The sequence below is a fragment of the Culex pipiens genome, chromosome 3, assembly GCF_016801865.2.
Source record: "Culex pipiens pallens isolate TS chromosome 3, TS_CPP_V2, whole genome shotgun sequence".
NCBI lineage: Eukaryota > Metazoa > Arthropoda > Insecta > Diptera > Culicidae > Culex > Culex pipiens.
Window position 1 is genome coordinate 151,471,289 of NC_068939.1, and position 15,266 is coordinate 151,486,554.

Sequence of the window (15,266 nt, forward strand, 5' to 3'; positions counted from 1 at the left end):
TCTCCCACCGGGTGGTGCTAATCTACCGTAAAGCGGGGTGACTTTGATCACCGAGAGTGCACCGCAGGCCGGTTGCAGACCTCTTTCCGCCGGCTGATGAACGATGTTGAGCAAAGTGCTGTCGCGCGAAACTCAAAACAAATTTCGCTAAAATTACCATCTGCAATAAACCAGCAAACTGTCAACGGAAACAAACAAAAAAACACACAATAAGAATCCGCGCGTCATACATCACGGGTGAAACGAGTTTTCCCCTTATTGATGTTTTGGGAAACTTTTTTTTTCGAGCTCTCTCTCCCAAGTCGAATAATGATGATGAGGTCCACTTTTGCTGACTTCGTCTCCTCAAACGGTAACCGGCCGTCAAACAATTGGCTATTTTTAGTAGTAAGTCTGTGAAGGAGAAAAAAAAATCTGTAACAAGAGGGAAAATTCTTGAAAAGTTCAAGGTGTGGTCAGTAAAGTACAGTCTGCTGCACTATTTTTTTTCGGAATTTCAAGAAATTATTAATGAATTAAATTAATGCAGCCTCGAAAACAGCTGCCATGCAATTTCTTGAAGTAAAACACTGATTTTGAGCTCCACATGGCAACTGGTCGAGACAGGTTGATAAATGAGCGAAGCGATGAATGATCGTGAAGGTTGTGGTGGCTATCAACCAAAGCATGACCGGTATAAGTCGAGAAGAAAGAAAAGAAATCGCGCTTTAACCGTCAAAAGTTAGTCACATTAATTGTCTAAAAATACATTCATTCACAAATGGAAGGCTTGAAGAACATCGGGGCAAAGATAACACGAGGTCATTTTTTTCTATAAGAAAATTTCCGCGAATATTTACGTACGTACACATAGAGCGATATAAAAACAATCCTCGACCATGTGAACACTTTATGCAATGTGCGCCGTCTAATTCGCATAGGAAGCGCAAAAATGCTTTGACGAAATCCGCGTGCGAAAATAACATGTTTACTCGTTGAAATTTGAGAAATAACTCGTGGTTATAGCGTAATAATTTGACAAAATCCTTGAAGAGCAGTTCTCTACGGAATCGGTCTTTTTTCTTTAATTTTAATTTTTGTATTTTTTAATCCGGCTGAAACTTTTTTGGTGCCTTCGGTATGCCCAAAGAAGCCATTTTGCATCATTAGTTTGTCCATATAATTTTCCATACAAATTTGGCAGCTGTCCATACAAAAATGATATGTGAAAATTCAAAAATCTGTATCTTTTGAAGGAATTTTTTGATCGATTTGGTGTCTTCGGCAAAGTTGTAGGTATGGATATGGACTACACTGAAAAAAATTGATACACGGTAAAAAAAAATTTGGTGATTTTTAATTTAACTTTTTGTCACTAAAACTTGATTTGCAAAAAAACACTATTTTTAATTTTTTTCATTTTTTGATATGTTTTAGAGGACATAAAATGCCAACTTTTCAGAAATTTCCAGAATGGGCAAAAAATCTTTGACCGAGTTATGATTTTTTGAATCAATACAGATTTTTAAAAAAAATCGAAATATTGGTCGCAAAAATTTTTCAACTTCATTTTTCGATGTAAAATCGAATTTGCAATCAAAAAGTACTTTAGTGAAATTTTGATAAAGTGTACCGTTTTTAAGTTATAGCCATTTTTAAGTAACTTTTTTGAAAATAGTCGCAGTTTTTCATTTTTTAAAAATAGTGCCCATGTTTGCCCACTTTTGGAAAAAATATTTTTGGAAAGTTGAGAAAATTCTCTATATTTTGCTTTTTCGGACTTTGTTGATACGACCCTTAGTTGCTGAGATATTGCCATGCAAATGTTAAAAAACAGGAAAATTGATGTTTTCTAAGTCTCACCCAAACAACCCACCATTTTCTAATGTCGATATCTCAGCAACTATAGGTCCGATTTACAATGTTGAAACATGAAACATTCGTGAAATTTTCCGATCTTTTCGAAAAAAATACTTTCAAAAATTTTAAATCAAGACTAACATTTCAAATGGGCGTAATATTGAATGTTTGGCCTGTTTGAAATGTTAGTCTTGATTTTGAATTTTTGAAAATATTTTTTTCGAAAAGATCGGAAAATTTCACAAATGTTTCATATATTAACATTGTGAATCGGACCTATAGTTGCTGAGATATCGACATTAGAAAATAGTGGGTTGTTTGGGTGAGACTTAGAAAACATCAATTTTCATGTTTTTTAACCTTTGCATGGCAATATCTCAGCAACTAAGGGTCGTATCAACAAAGTCCGAAGAAGCAAAATATAGAGAATTTTCTCAGCTCTTCAAAAATATTTTTTTCAATAGTGGGCAAACATGGGCACTATTTTTAAAAAATGAAAAACTGCGACTATTTTCAAAAAAGTTACCTAAAAAAGGTTATAACTTGAAAATGGTGCACTTTTTCAAAAATTCACTAAAGTACTTTTTGATTGCAAATTCGATTTTACATCGAAAAATGAAGTTGAAAAATTTTTGCGACCAATATTTCGATTTTTTGAAAAAATCTGTATTGATTCAAAAAATCATAACTCGGTCAAAGATTTTTTGCCCATTCTGGAAATTTCTGAAAAGTTGGCATTTTATGTCCTCTAAAACATATCAAAAAATGAAAAAAATTAAAAATAGTGTTTTTTTGCAAATCAAGTTTTAGTGACAAAAAGTTAAATTAAAAATCACCAAATTTTTTTTTATCGTGTATCAATTTTTTTCAGTGTAGTCCATATTCATACCTACAACTTTGCCGAAGACACCAAATCGATCAAAAAATTCCTTCAAAAGATACAGATTTTTGAATTTTCACATATCATTTTTGTATGGACAGCTGCCAAATTTGTATGGAAAATTATATGGACAAACTAATGATGCAAAATGGCTTCTTTGGGCATACCGAAGGCACCAAAAAAGTTTCAGCCGGATTAAAAAATACAAAAAAAATCGAATGACCGAAATCTCAGAGAATTGCTCTGAACTCCTTTGCAAAGATTATGTTACAGCTTGTTTTTGATGATGTTTGAATTCAATTTATATTTCTAAACATATTCGGAATACAATTCAAAGTGTGGTAGAATATTAGTTTTTTGTTGTATATCTTTCAATAATTATTAGGCTAGTGATTTTTCACGCTCAAAAAAAGCAATTTTCACGGGGACCTTGATTCTGAAACACAAAACACGGAACGTGTAAAATGCTAAAAAGTGTAAAATATTATAAACTTCTTGCTTATTTTCAATTACTTAAGAATGTTGTTAATATAACATTATCTACCGAATAGAATTAAAACTAAAATTTTGAGTGAAATTTGCAAAACTGATTTATCACAGGCTTCACAAAATTGTATCAAAATATTCGATTTATAAAGCATAACAAATTTACGTGATCTATTTTACATTTTATTGAATTCCATATGAAAACAATATTTAGCAGTCTTGTCTGGCTGTGTGGATCAATTGGACCGCGCACTGGACTCACAATCCAGAGGTCACCGATTCGAATCCCGAGGCGGACGCAACAAAATTTACGGTGATTCCGTCTAGCCAAAATGAATGATATTGCCCTATGAAAACTATTTTTAAAAGTTTTCATCTACAAAAAAGTGAAAAATCAAGAGGCATAAATATAATATAATATAATCGTGGGTCTCGTGGCGCAGGGGTAGCGGCTTCGGCTGCCGATCCCGATGATGCTATGAGACGCGGGTTCGATTCCCGCCTTATCCACTGAGCTTCTATCGGATGGTGAAGTAAAACGTCGGTCCCGGTTTCTCCTGTCTCGTCAGAGGCGCTGGAGCAGAAATCCCACGTTAGAGGAAGGCCATGCCCCGGGGGGCGTAGTGCCAATAGTTTCGTTTTTTTTTTTTTTTAAATATAATCTGAAACAATGTATTTAAAATAAAACAAAAGATTTTAAATTCTAAATTTCCACGTGAAAAAAATTTACATGACATTGAAAACATCTAAATTATTCTTAAAAAGGTCAGATTTTAATGTTCAAAAATTATATTATGGAGCAAAATTCAAAGTAAAATGGTTATTACAGAGAATCAAAATAACATTTATTTAGTAAGGCCGATGCAATTATTTTTAAAAGTTTTTGCTCCTCGGCTCTGGCAAAAACAGCAGCAAAAAAATGTGTTAAAATTCATTTTACACTAGTTTAGTCGTTTTGCAATCATTAGTTTATAAAAATCAGATCTGAAGAAGACAAAAAATTTATCGAAAAAAATATCTGAGCTTCTTTCAAAATACTAGTCAAAATATAACTTAAACAATTTTTTTGGGAAAATTTAAACTTATAAAATAAATATAGAGATTAAACATGTACCTTAAATCTATTTATTTTTCAAATATCATTCTAACGGTCTCTCAATATTTTCATTTTTTAAACATGTACTGAGGTAGGCCACACAATGTCCATGTGCGTTTGTAAAAAAAAGTTCTTTTCAATTAGGCTTTTTAAAAAAAGTTTAGTTGAAAATTGTTATTTTTAAAACCGAGGTGACTTTGACAGTCATTCTGTTTCTTACAAATATCAGCCTAAAAGTGTGCAAAATTGAATTTATGTCGTCAAATTGACCTTAGGTAAGGTTACTTTGTATGTTTCATTTGAGAAATTCACTTTGAAATGTTTGTTGAATTAAGTTCAATACCTTTTTATAAAATGTATATAAATTAACGGCTAAGTGATTTTTTTTATTCAAAATTTATCAAAAATTGATTTTTTCAAAGATCAACTTTTGTTATCACCAAATCGATTTTTTTAGCATGAATAGAAAAAAAATCCAAATTTACTACCGAAAATATTGAAAATGCGTTTTGTACCGAATGAAACAAAAAATTAAATACATAAAATATAAATACAAATAAATATGGACGAAAAAGTGTTTTAAACGCATTTTACACGCGTCCAGTTGCTTCTCAATCATTCGCTTTCAAAATATCGATGTTTTGACGGAAATGTATTGACGGAAATGAGTTGTTGAGCAATTGATTTAATTTTTCTCATCTTTCCAGGTGCATTGGCGTACGCCGAGTTAGGCACGATGAACACATCCTCCGGAGCAGAATGGGCATACTTTATGGACGCGTTCGGGGCCTGGCCCGCCTTCCTGTTCTCCTGGGTCTCGACGCTGGTCCTGAAGCCGTCCCAGATGGCGATCATCTGCCTCTCGTTCGCCCAGTACGCCGTCGAGGCCTTCGTGGCCGAGTGCGATCCACCCTTGAGCGTTGTGAAAATGGTTGCAATACTGGCGATAGGTAAGTGTCTTTGGACAGAAAAAGGATGTTTTTTAAAGAGTGTCTGATGTAAGCTAACAGTTTTTGAGGTCTTATTTTAAATTTAAACAAAACAACCATCTTCCGTTAACTCACGACGTCATCAGTTGTGTTGAATTGTTTTGTTTGTTTTTGGTTTTCGAAACCCGTCAGCGAACTATTTTTAATTTTCTGTTGCAGAATCACGGTTTACCCTGTAATAAAATAGAGAGTAGGCGTGATTCCGTTGCATCCGATCATCGAACCGTCGTGGACGTGGTGTGGTCCCGGGATGAGGCGTTTGGACATGACGACCACAAGCGCAGGCGACTCCGCCAGCATCGCTCGCAGGGAATCTCCAAATGTCCTTTACTCTCAAGATCAGCTATCTCCTAGCGCTATAAAAAGATCTTTTCTTATAGACTGATGGTCCGCGAGAACTCACCTGTAGAAGCAGAATACACACACTTGCCAGAACCAAACTGACTGTGTATGTGTCCCCTGCGTATCTTCTGTCTGTATATATTGATGGTTCTCCGTGCGTGATCGCGTGTCTCTGTGTGTGTGCCTGTAGGTGATCGAGATCACGATAGGACCTATCGACTGATCGAGATCGCACTTAGGCAAGATCAAACCGGTCGTCATCCTACTAGGCTCATCAGCTGCCTCTCATCAAGTACTGTCATCAAATTCATCATCGATCATCTCCATCACGTTCTATTACCGTTACTTTCGTAAACCGGGATGTCTGCTCAGTACGAATCTAAGATCGTTCTTTTCTTCTTCTTCTCTTCCCCTCACCACAACCAACTACTTCTACTTGGCAACGCAACGCACCGACGCCCGTACATCAACCCCACCTTCTGTGCTGCACCTGCTCGTCCGTTTTTTTCCGTTGCGTTTTCCTTAGTGAGCATTTTATTTGTAAACTGTTATAGCGTTAATTTAGGGATGGCTGTACAAAACGTCTTCACCTCTGCAAAACTGATCGCGGTGCTGATCGTCATCTGCGGCGGCGCCTACAAGCTGTTCCAGGGCAACACGCAGCACCTGCAGAATGCATTTACCGGCCCGACGCCGTCGCTGGGGGCGATCGCGACCGCCTTCTACACCGGCCTGTGGGCGTACGACGGGTGGAACAACCTCAACTACGTCACCGAGGAGATCCAGAACCCGAGCAAGTGAGTCCATTAATCGATAACTGACAAAGTGAGTAGCACGCACTAACAACCCCTCATTCCAGGAACCTCCCGCGCTCGATCATCATCGGCATCCCGCTGGTGACGCTGTGCTACGCGCTGATCAACGTGTCCTACCTGGCCGCCATGTCGCCGACCGAGATGATCGAGTCGGAAGCCGTCGCGGTCACGTTCGGCAACCGCATCCTGGGCGCGATGGCCTGGCTGATGCCACTGAGCGTCACCATCAGCACATTTGGCAGCGCCAACGGAACGCTGTTTGCCGCCGGCAGGTATGTGTGTCACGCCGCCGCCGGACATCGTGCCAATTGGCACGGAAATAATGCCCTGTCGTAATTACCGCGACGAGAGATGGCGCGACGGAGCAAAAAGATATCGATTATTTTCTGTCGTCGTCGTCGTCGTCGCGGTAGAAAGTAGTTTATTGTTGTTATTATACTGACGGACGTTTCAATTATCTTTCCCGCCTCTCGCCACATGTGTAGATTGTGCTTTGCCGCAAGCCGTGAAGGACACCTGTTGGACATCCTTTCGTACGTACACGTGCGCCGTCTGACACCGGCTCCGGGACTGATTTTCCACGTAAGTTAATCGAGTTAACGCAAATTGTGAAATTCGCTGCTAAACTTTCAACTGCCTTCCAGTCAATGATTGCCGGTGCGATGGTCCTCTACGGAACGATCGACTCGCTGATCGACTTCTTCAGCTTCACGGCGTGGATCTTCTACGGTGGCGCGATGTTGGCTCTTATCGTGATGCGTTACACTAAACCCAACTACCCGAGGCCCTACAAAGTAAAGTGTTCTACCGTTAGAGGGATGCTTGACAATCGTTAACTAACTGAACGTATTCTAGGTTCCACTTATCATTCCAATTTTGGTTATGGTCATTTCCGGCTACCTCGTGGTAGCGCCCATCATCGAGAAACCACAGATTGAGTACCTGTATGCAGTGTTGTTTATATTCACCGGTTTCATCTTCTACATACCGTTCGTGCACTACGGCTATCATCCAAAGTTTATGAGTAAGTTGGTTTGCATTTTAGTAGTTTGTTAACCCGCGGATTGCCACGCAATTATTGTAATCTCCTATTTTTTTGTGCCATCCCCGAAATTAAATTACCATCATCAGGGGTGACATTGGGTCATAACAATTTCGGCATATTTGTATGACCCAATCTTACCCCCCAGACCAATATAACGGAATTATATGGAAACTTCAACTAGAGGAAATGTGTCCATCCTACTAAGCGGTCGTGTCTGAAGGATGCTCGATAATCCGGGGTATTCCTTACACCAACCAGTAGAGCAGCTCTTTGTGAACATTTCTGTTTAATTTGACTATTCCAAAAGCTATTCCTATTTCATTTACAAGCATTTGACAAAAATATTTTCAAAGTCTATTCTGGTTTGACGAGAATACCCTGTCGTCCACGCAATTTTCATTATCGGCCTTCAGTTGCTGCCAGTTCATGTTATTTGAAATAAACCTTTAGGATTAAGAGGCAGTATTTGTAGATTCTGCTCGGTTTGTTCTAGAGGTCGTATCGAGGTGCTCCGATTTGGATGAAACTTTCAGGGTTTGTTTGTCTATACATGAGATGAACTCATGCCAAATATGAGCCCTCTACGACAAAGGGAAGTGGGGTAAAACGGGCATTGAAGTTTGAGGTCCAAAAAACATGAAAAATCTTAAAATTGCTCGCATTTCCGTAAAACTTCATCAATTCCAACTCTCTTAGATGCATTCGAATGGTCTTTTGAAGCCCTTCAAAATGTGCTATAGACATCCAGGATTGGTTTGACTTTTTCTCATAGCTTTTGCAAATTACTGTTAAAAATGGATTTTTTTAAAACCTTAATAACTTTTTGCAACAGCCTCCAACACCCATACTCTCATAGGTCAAAAGTTAGGGAATTTCATGGACTATAAGCCTACGGTATTAACTTTTTGGCCAATCGCAGTTTTTCTCATAGTTTTACGATTTTTCTATAACAAACATTTTACAACGTTAGTTTTTGCCCTGTAGGCCTCCATAGCGGCACTTTTTGGTCTCAATTTTGACATATTCGGAATCCTCAGGAAATTTTACATTAGATTGAGATGTTGGAGTTATGAATTTGATTAAGAAAATAATTAAATAAAACATTTATGAAAAAAAGTTAGATTTTTCATACCCTGTGTTCAATACGTCAAATGCTGTATCAAGTAGGCGAATACCTGTTTTACCCATAATCCGACAAAATGCTAAATAATATTTTAATTAATTCTAAATGGCAATATTTCCAATCAAACTCAAAATTCCAACACCTCAATCTAATGTAAAATTTTCTGAGGATTCCGAATATGTCAAAATTGAGACCAAAAAGTGCCGCTATGGAGGCCTACAGGGCAAAAACTAACGTTGTAAAATGTTTGTTATAGAAAAATCGTAAAACTATGAGAAAAACTGCGATTGGCCAAAAAGTTAATACCGTAGGCTTATAGTCCATGAAATTCCCTAACTTTTGACCTATGAGAGTATGGGTGTTGGAGGCTGTTGCAAAAAGTTATTAAGGTTTAAAAAAAATCCATTTTTATCAGTAATTTGCAAAAGCTATGAGAAAAAGTCAAACCAATCCTGGATGTCTATAGCGCATTTTGAAGGGCTTCAAAAGACCATTCGAATGCATCTAAGAGAGTTGGAATTGATGAAGTTTTACGGAAATGCGAGCAATTTTAAGATTTTTCATGTTTTTTGGACCTCAAACTTCAATGCCCGTTTTACCCCACTTCCCTTTGTCGTAGAGGGCTCATATTTAGCATGAGTTAATCTCAAGTATAGACAAACAAACGCTGAAAGTTTCATCCAAATCGAAGCACCTCGATACGACCTGTTTCACATCGGTGAAAAACTCGCTCTTAAACTAACAAAAAGTAACGTTTTCAAAGGAAGTCTCCTGGCATCACTGACTCACTCTTGCACGCGTTGCTGGTGGTGTTGGATGGTAGGCTTTGTTCATTATTTGCCTTTGCTACTCGCTCGGTATTCGCCAGCCTTCGACAAGAATGGGTTAAACCACAGAGAACAGATGTACATCTTGGCTCTAACTTGTGTGTAAACCGTGTAAACTAAAAAAATGCGTTGCATACAATCTTGCATCAAAGAAATTAGAGTGTGCAGGATACGCTTGGCGGCGCCACCGTCGCGGCTGAGAACACTTGTCTTAACAATGAAAAAGGCTCAATCATTTCGATAAAAAAAATGTTAACCTCGTTTAAATATAACATTCACTTCAGTATAATTCCAGTTGACTAAAAATAATGCAAAAATGCATTAATATTAACGAAAACATAACAGAAAATTCATTCAAAAATGATTTTTCAAGCGACAACTTGAAATAGTTCCTTTACATATGTTATGTCCAATTTCGTTTTGTTTACCTTCTTTGGCGCGTAAAATTGCAACCCTCTGATGAAGGGCAGTCAGACATTGATCTGATGTCGTTCGTACGGAATATTTTATGCAGTGATTAGATGGTCCAACTTTCTGCTACTGTAGGCTATCATGATTTTGTAAGTGGCGCTATCTAGGTGGATGGTGCACACCCTAGCTCTTTTCAACGTATTTTGGTTTGAATTTTTACACACGTTTTTCAATGCTGTTTGTTCAATGATATACATCTGTTCTCTGTGGTTAAACGTCAAGTGCTTCAGGGTGTTTTTTTTTGTAAATGGTTACATATTTTAGGATTTTATTCACGTGAAAAGCCAAAGCATGCGCAAGAGAATATATTGCCGGTAGTTGGAAGCAATTATTGGGGAGAGTTGGAAGACTTGATCCCCGGGGACATTTGATCCCTAGCCTGTATCTCTTCAGCATGTGGGTAAACAAATTACCTTTGTTGTAGAAAGTTGTGCGAAATTGACTGATATTGATTGTGAAAAACAAAGAAACAAAAAGATATTAAAAAAATGTTCGGATTGAGTTACACATTTTTTTCTTAAATTTACTGATAAAGTTATCAACTACAAAACCCTCATGCATTTGACGTTAAATTTATTGTCATACTATTTTTACAACCAAAAGTTTGAAAAAGTGTTAGGAAGACTTGACCCTGATTCGATTCCTTAAGCAAAAATAAGCACCTGCGAAAATCAGTTAAGGTTCAAGGTTTGTTTTTTTTTATCGTTAAAGTTGGTGAAAAAAAATCGTTTTATACAAAAAAAGTCTTCTTCAAATCGCTAATAACTCATCAGGGTTAACTCGGGCCGTTTTGGCGTCTTCGACAAAGTTGTTTGTCTTAAATTTTTACTCAAGATTCTCACACTTGACAATGATCCGAGACATTTAACGCCACCTTTTGGCGGAATTTTGAACTTTTTGTTTTTCTCCAAATAAACTTCAACAATAAAAAGCGACCCTTATACCTTAACTGATTTGGCTTAAAATTTGCACAGTTACTTATTTTTACCTAGAGAATCTTACCAGAGAGTATCTCTAAAGTTTTTTTTTCCAAAATTCTCATTTTTTCTTGTCATCCTTATGTTTAAGCATTCAATTCATGCAAAAAGTTCATAGTTTTGTGAGAAGTTAAGAGAGGGATCAAGTCTCCCCACTCTCCCTTTGTTTGAGTTCCGTAAAAACGATAACTCTAAAAATTTCCTGCAATTTTACTTGTTTACATTGTTAATCGGATGCTGGTTGCTGAGATACAGCTTACGTTTTGAAAAAAAATAATGTTTTTACAATTCCGCCGTGAAACTACTTACTTTTCCTGTAATTCTAAAACGACGAAACAGCCTACTCTACCAAAAATAACAGATTCGAGAAATACTTTTCAAAACAAATGCTGAAAAGTTCAACTTTTTAGCACTTGTTTCGAGATGTAATTCTTTTCAACATTGTTTTGATTGAAACATTGGATTGACATGGATTCCATTCAAAGGGTGTTTTTCGGAATTACAAAAAATGTTGTATGGATGGAATTTGGTGCAAAGTTCGGCAGAGCTTCGTATGATAAATATGCTGGTGCCGAAACATTTTTTTTTCAACTTGATGCATAAACTTCTATTTTCTCAGTGTCACTCGATTTGCTTTCATTTTCAAACCGCGATATTTCGGAAACGATTAGTTCGTTTTTAATGTAAAAAAAAATTTTTTTTTTGAAATTTTCAGCTTTTTTTTGCATAAAATTTAATTAGATTTTTCAAAGTGAAAAAAAGGATAAAAAGTTAAAAGTTAAAGCGTTTATTTTGTACATTTTCAAATGAGTGGCAAGATATCTGTCTAAATATATTGCATGCCCAGTATCAAAAACCTTGATGTTTGGTATTGGCCAAACTTGCAATATGAATTGTTTGGTCGTTCTGATTACGGGAACCCTTCTCCATAAGTCTTGAAGTTTGTATGGAAAAAAAATCATCAAACCGTATGGAAAAAGCAATTGCTTCAGTTTTAGCTTCAAGAGGATGCAGTAATCTAATAGTTCTTTCACGAGTCTTTGCCAATAATATTCTTATTTTTTTCCTTTTCAGACAACTTTACCCTTTTCTTCCAAATGCTATTTGAGGTTGTACCGACCACGTCGATGGCAATGTTTGACTGAAACAGCTCGTCGATCACACCAACTATTGTCGCGCAAAACAAACCTTAATCAACAGCTTTTTGAAATTATCACCACAAATTGTCGTGTTTAAGATCAGAGAGTAACAATACTGCTTGTTTAGGCAAATAAAAAGCGCAAACAAACCCATCACAATGAAGGAAATTTGAACAGCAATATAGCAAATAGATTGAAGCTATACATACATACATATTTTGAAAATACATGAATCTTAGGATCGATAGCCACTAGCGTAACGAGAGACGTACGGAAGAATGTGCCAACTGAGCAGCGAACATGCAGAGTACGAAGCCGGAAGTGCAACACAAACACATACACACAGTTTTTATTTTGTTCCCATCAAACAGTAAAGACACAAAACAAACACTGCTCAAAACCAAACCAACAAACGAAGTAACAACTTATTGAAATTAGAACGTAACGTGCTTTTCGTTAACTCACATTTTTGGAAATGATATACACAGCAGAGGAAAAAGTGTAGAACACCAATCAAAGCAAACACATTATTTGAACAAAAAGACTATTTTTGTAAGAAATCCAAACGATCAAAACAAAACCCCTTTAAAAACACAAGACTAATCGAGCTGCAGATCAGATGTAGGATTTACTTGAACGAGAGATGGCAAACAAATGACACTACCTTTATTCTGGTATTAACGATGCAATAACGTAACCATATGCAAGTGCGGTAGCACTATTTTGACGTAGGAACAACCATCAACACTGTTCAATAGTACTTTGTCTATGTGTAGAACCCCTGTGGAAGCGTGGTTCATGTTTTTTTATACTGAAGGAAAAAAGTGTGATATTATCAAAAGATTGAGATTGACTAAATACAAGGTTGATTAATTTGAATCGCGTCTCGGTCGATAAGGACCACCCATAAATTGGCCTCGAAAAGCGAAGCTGCACGGATCATTCCCTAATGGTCGCTCCTCGAATGTTTATTAATGTTTAGTTAAGCTGTGTGTTTAATCTAAAGACACGTGAATATTTTTATATTACCAATCACAACGGGAATACTTTTGAAGAGAAAAGTAAATGAGGAAAACAAAACCTTGATTTGAGGAACGATCATTGCTTCACCAGTTTAGTGCAGGAGCTGGTGAAACCAAAATTCGCATTAGCAAATCACACTCCACCCGGAAGCCGGGTTTAAACGCTCGTGAAATTCGTTGAACCGATATCGATTCGTTTCGATGGTTGGGAAACGTAGGATTCATAAGGAAAACTTAAAACATGAACTCCCGCCCAAAAGGGACTAAAAGCTAAACAATTTAGAAGTTAGAGCTGTGGATATGGCTGAGCTTACCAAAGATCACGTCCACGTCTGTTATATTTTTACTACTGATATTGAAATGTTTGTTTGTACAATACTCGTTGACGATCCGATCGGTGCACTAAGGAGCTATCATTCCGTGCCGACGGATCGCTAGCTTAGTATTTTTTATTTATTTTACTTAGTTGCAACCTATCAAGTGATGTCTACAAGTAATAAACATAAAACAAAAAAAAAATACACGCAACTGTAACGTCGGAACCCGAAGGCAAGGAATGAAACACAATCGCCTAGCTAGGAAAGGAAAACGAAATGTTGTGTAAAGTAATGTGAAAAACTGTAGGTTTAAGTAGTTTTCTAATGTAGACTTGGGCTGAAAGAGGGATTGCATTGGTGAAACCTCGTACTTGTTGAGTTTGGGAACAGAATACAGCAAACGATGACAGTTAAACGAATGCCTCAATCAGCGTGAATTTGGAAATAAAGAGAAAAATATTTTATCAAAAAAATTACTATTTGTTGTAGTATCACAAGTCCTCATACCATTTAATATCTAGTATTTAAAGCTCTGTACAGACTATAGCTCTCCAAAAAGACCCAACTTCAACAACCCCCATAGAAAGTTGTTGAAAACCAGCCGACTCCAGGGTTTCAAAATATGCCGATTCCAACTTCTCAGAACTTGCTGACTCCGACTCTCTAGTTTCAACCAATCGGGTTCATATTTGGTGAGAAAGGTTTGTCTACTGGATTCTCTTGGGCCCCTGTTATGCACGTTCCCGTGCAAAGTTATTCATAAAAGTGAATTATAGGGGATCACTCATAAACCTGTGGACAAAACTGTCGACTACTCATCACTCAAGTTCGACACCAACTACATACCAGACATTTTGCTCTTGGACAAGCAACAATACAGTTCTTTTAAACAATTCTTTTTTAAAGTTTAAAACCAAAACTGTCCCACTGAGGGTCACTCTACCATACAAATGCAATACGGCGTCATCCATAAAGTATGTCACGCTAAAATCGGCCAAAATTAACCCCCCCCCCTCCCTCCTATGTCACGCTGGTTCTAACCCTCCTCGAAAAGTACGTCACGTTTTGTCGAACCCCCCCCCCCCCGCCCACTATCTTTTTCTTACAATTTTAGCATGATTTATAAAAAGTTTTATTATTAAATTCGGAATTCAATGGGTTAAGTTTATTTTTTATTTTTACAGGTTGCGTTTGGATTTTTTTTTATTTTGTTCAATGTTGTAGTGATAGAAATCACCATCACCATCACAGTTTTTTGTAGCATATTAAATCTATCATCAAAAATTCTGTTTCTTACAAGGTTGAAAAAAAATCTCTTCGAGCGAATAATGATTACCTGAAGAAAGGCCCTCTGAGTATGCTTTGATCTTTTTTTCACGACTGCCACTTGATCGCTGGGTGTGGCAGGGACGATTAAAAATTTGAATGATTGGGTTTAGTCGTCAACTTGCTGCGATCTGATTACAATTTTCCCCATTTACCGCCAGCAGTCATTGGTTGTTACAATCATCGACTGCACTCTTGACGAATGACAGCTAGTCGTGGCATTTTGAGAATAAAGACCATTCTCAGCAGTCTTATTCGTGGGGTGTCACAGGCAGCGATTAATCGCAAAATTAATCATAGTCGCCAGATTTTCAACACTTTCAACTTTTTTAATGCCTTGAATCGTGTTTGATTACATTTTCAGTTTTAAAGAAATGGTCTAGCGTGACGTCACAGTCTCACGTATCCCCCCTCTCCCCCTTGTCACACTTGCAACAACCCCCCTCCCCCCCTAGAGCGTGACGTACTTTATGGATGACGCCTACACGGTGAGATGTGACCCGTAAAACATGGATTTACAATCATTGCAAAAGTCGATCTTAGACCGAAACAACTGACTACTCATCACTCAG

At 37.3% G+C, this 15,266-nt stretch overlaps 1 protein-coding gene across 2 annotated transcripts in view; it reads left to right on the forward strand.

Moving 5' to 3' along the window:
• LOC120420002 (b(0,+)-type amino acid transporter 1) overlaps nucleotides 1-13,570 on the forward strand; it is a 72,643-nt gene extending 59,073 nt beyond the window's left edge. For both annotated transcript variants that reach the window (XM_039582896.2, XM_039582895.2), the window contains exons 5-11: nucleotides 5,009-5,251; nucleotides 6,159-6,429; nucleotides 6,492-6,719; nucleotides 6,933-7,029; nucleotides 7,092-7,241; nucleotides 7,303-7,471; nucleotides 11,965-13,570. In XM_039582896.2, coding sequence (XP_039438830.1) covers nucleotides 5,009-5,251; nucleotides 6,159-6,429; nucleotides 6,492-6,719; nucleotides 6,933-7,029; nucleotides 7,092-7,241; nucleotides 7,303-7,471; nucleotides 11,965-12,035 — 1,229 coding nt within the window. In that variant the 3' untranslated portion in view covers nucleotides 12,036-13,570. The remainder of the gene's footprint in view (nucleotides 1-5,008; nucleotides 5,252-6,158; nucleotides 6,430-6,491; nucleotides 6,720-6,932; nucleotides 7,030-7,091; nucleotides 7,242-7,302; nucleotides 7,472-11,964) is intronic.
• Nucleotides 13,571-15,266: the final 1,696 nt, after the last annotated feature.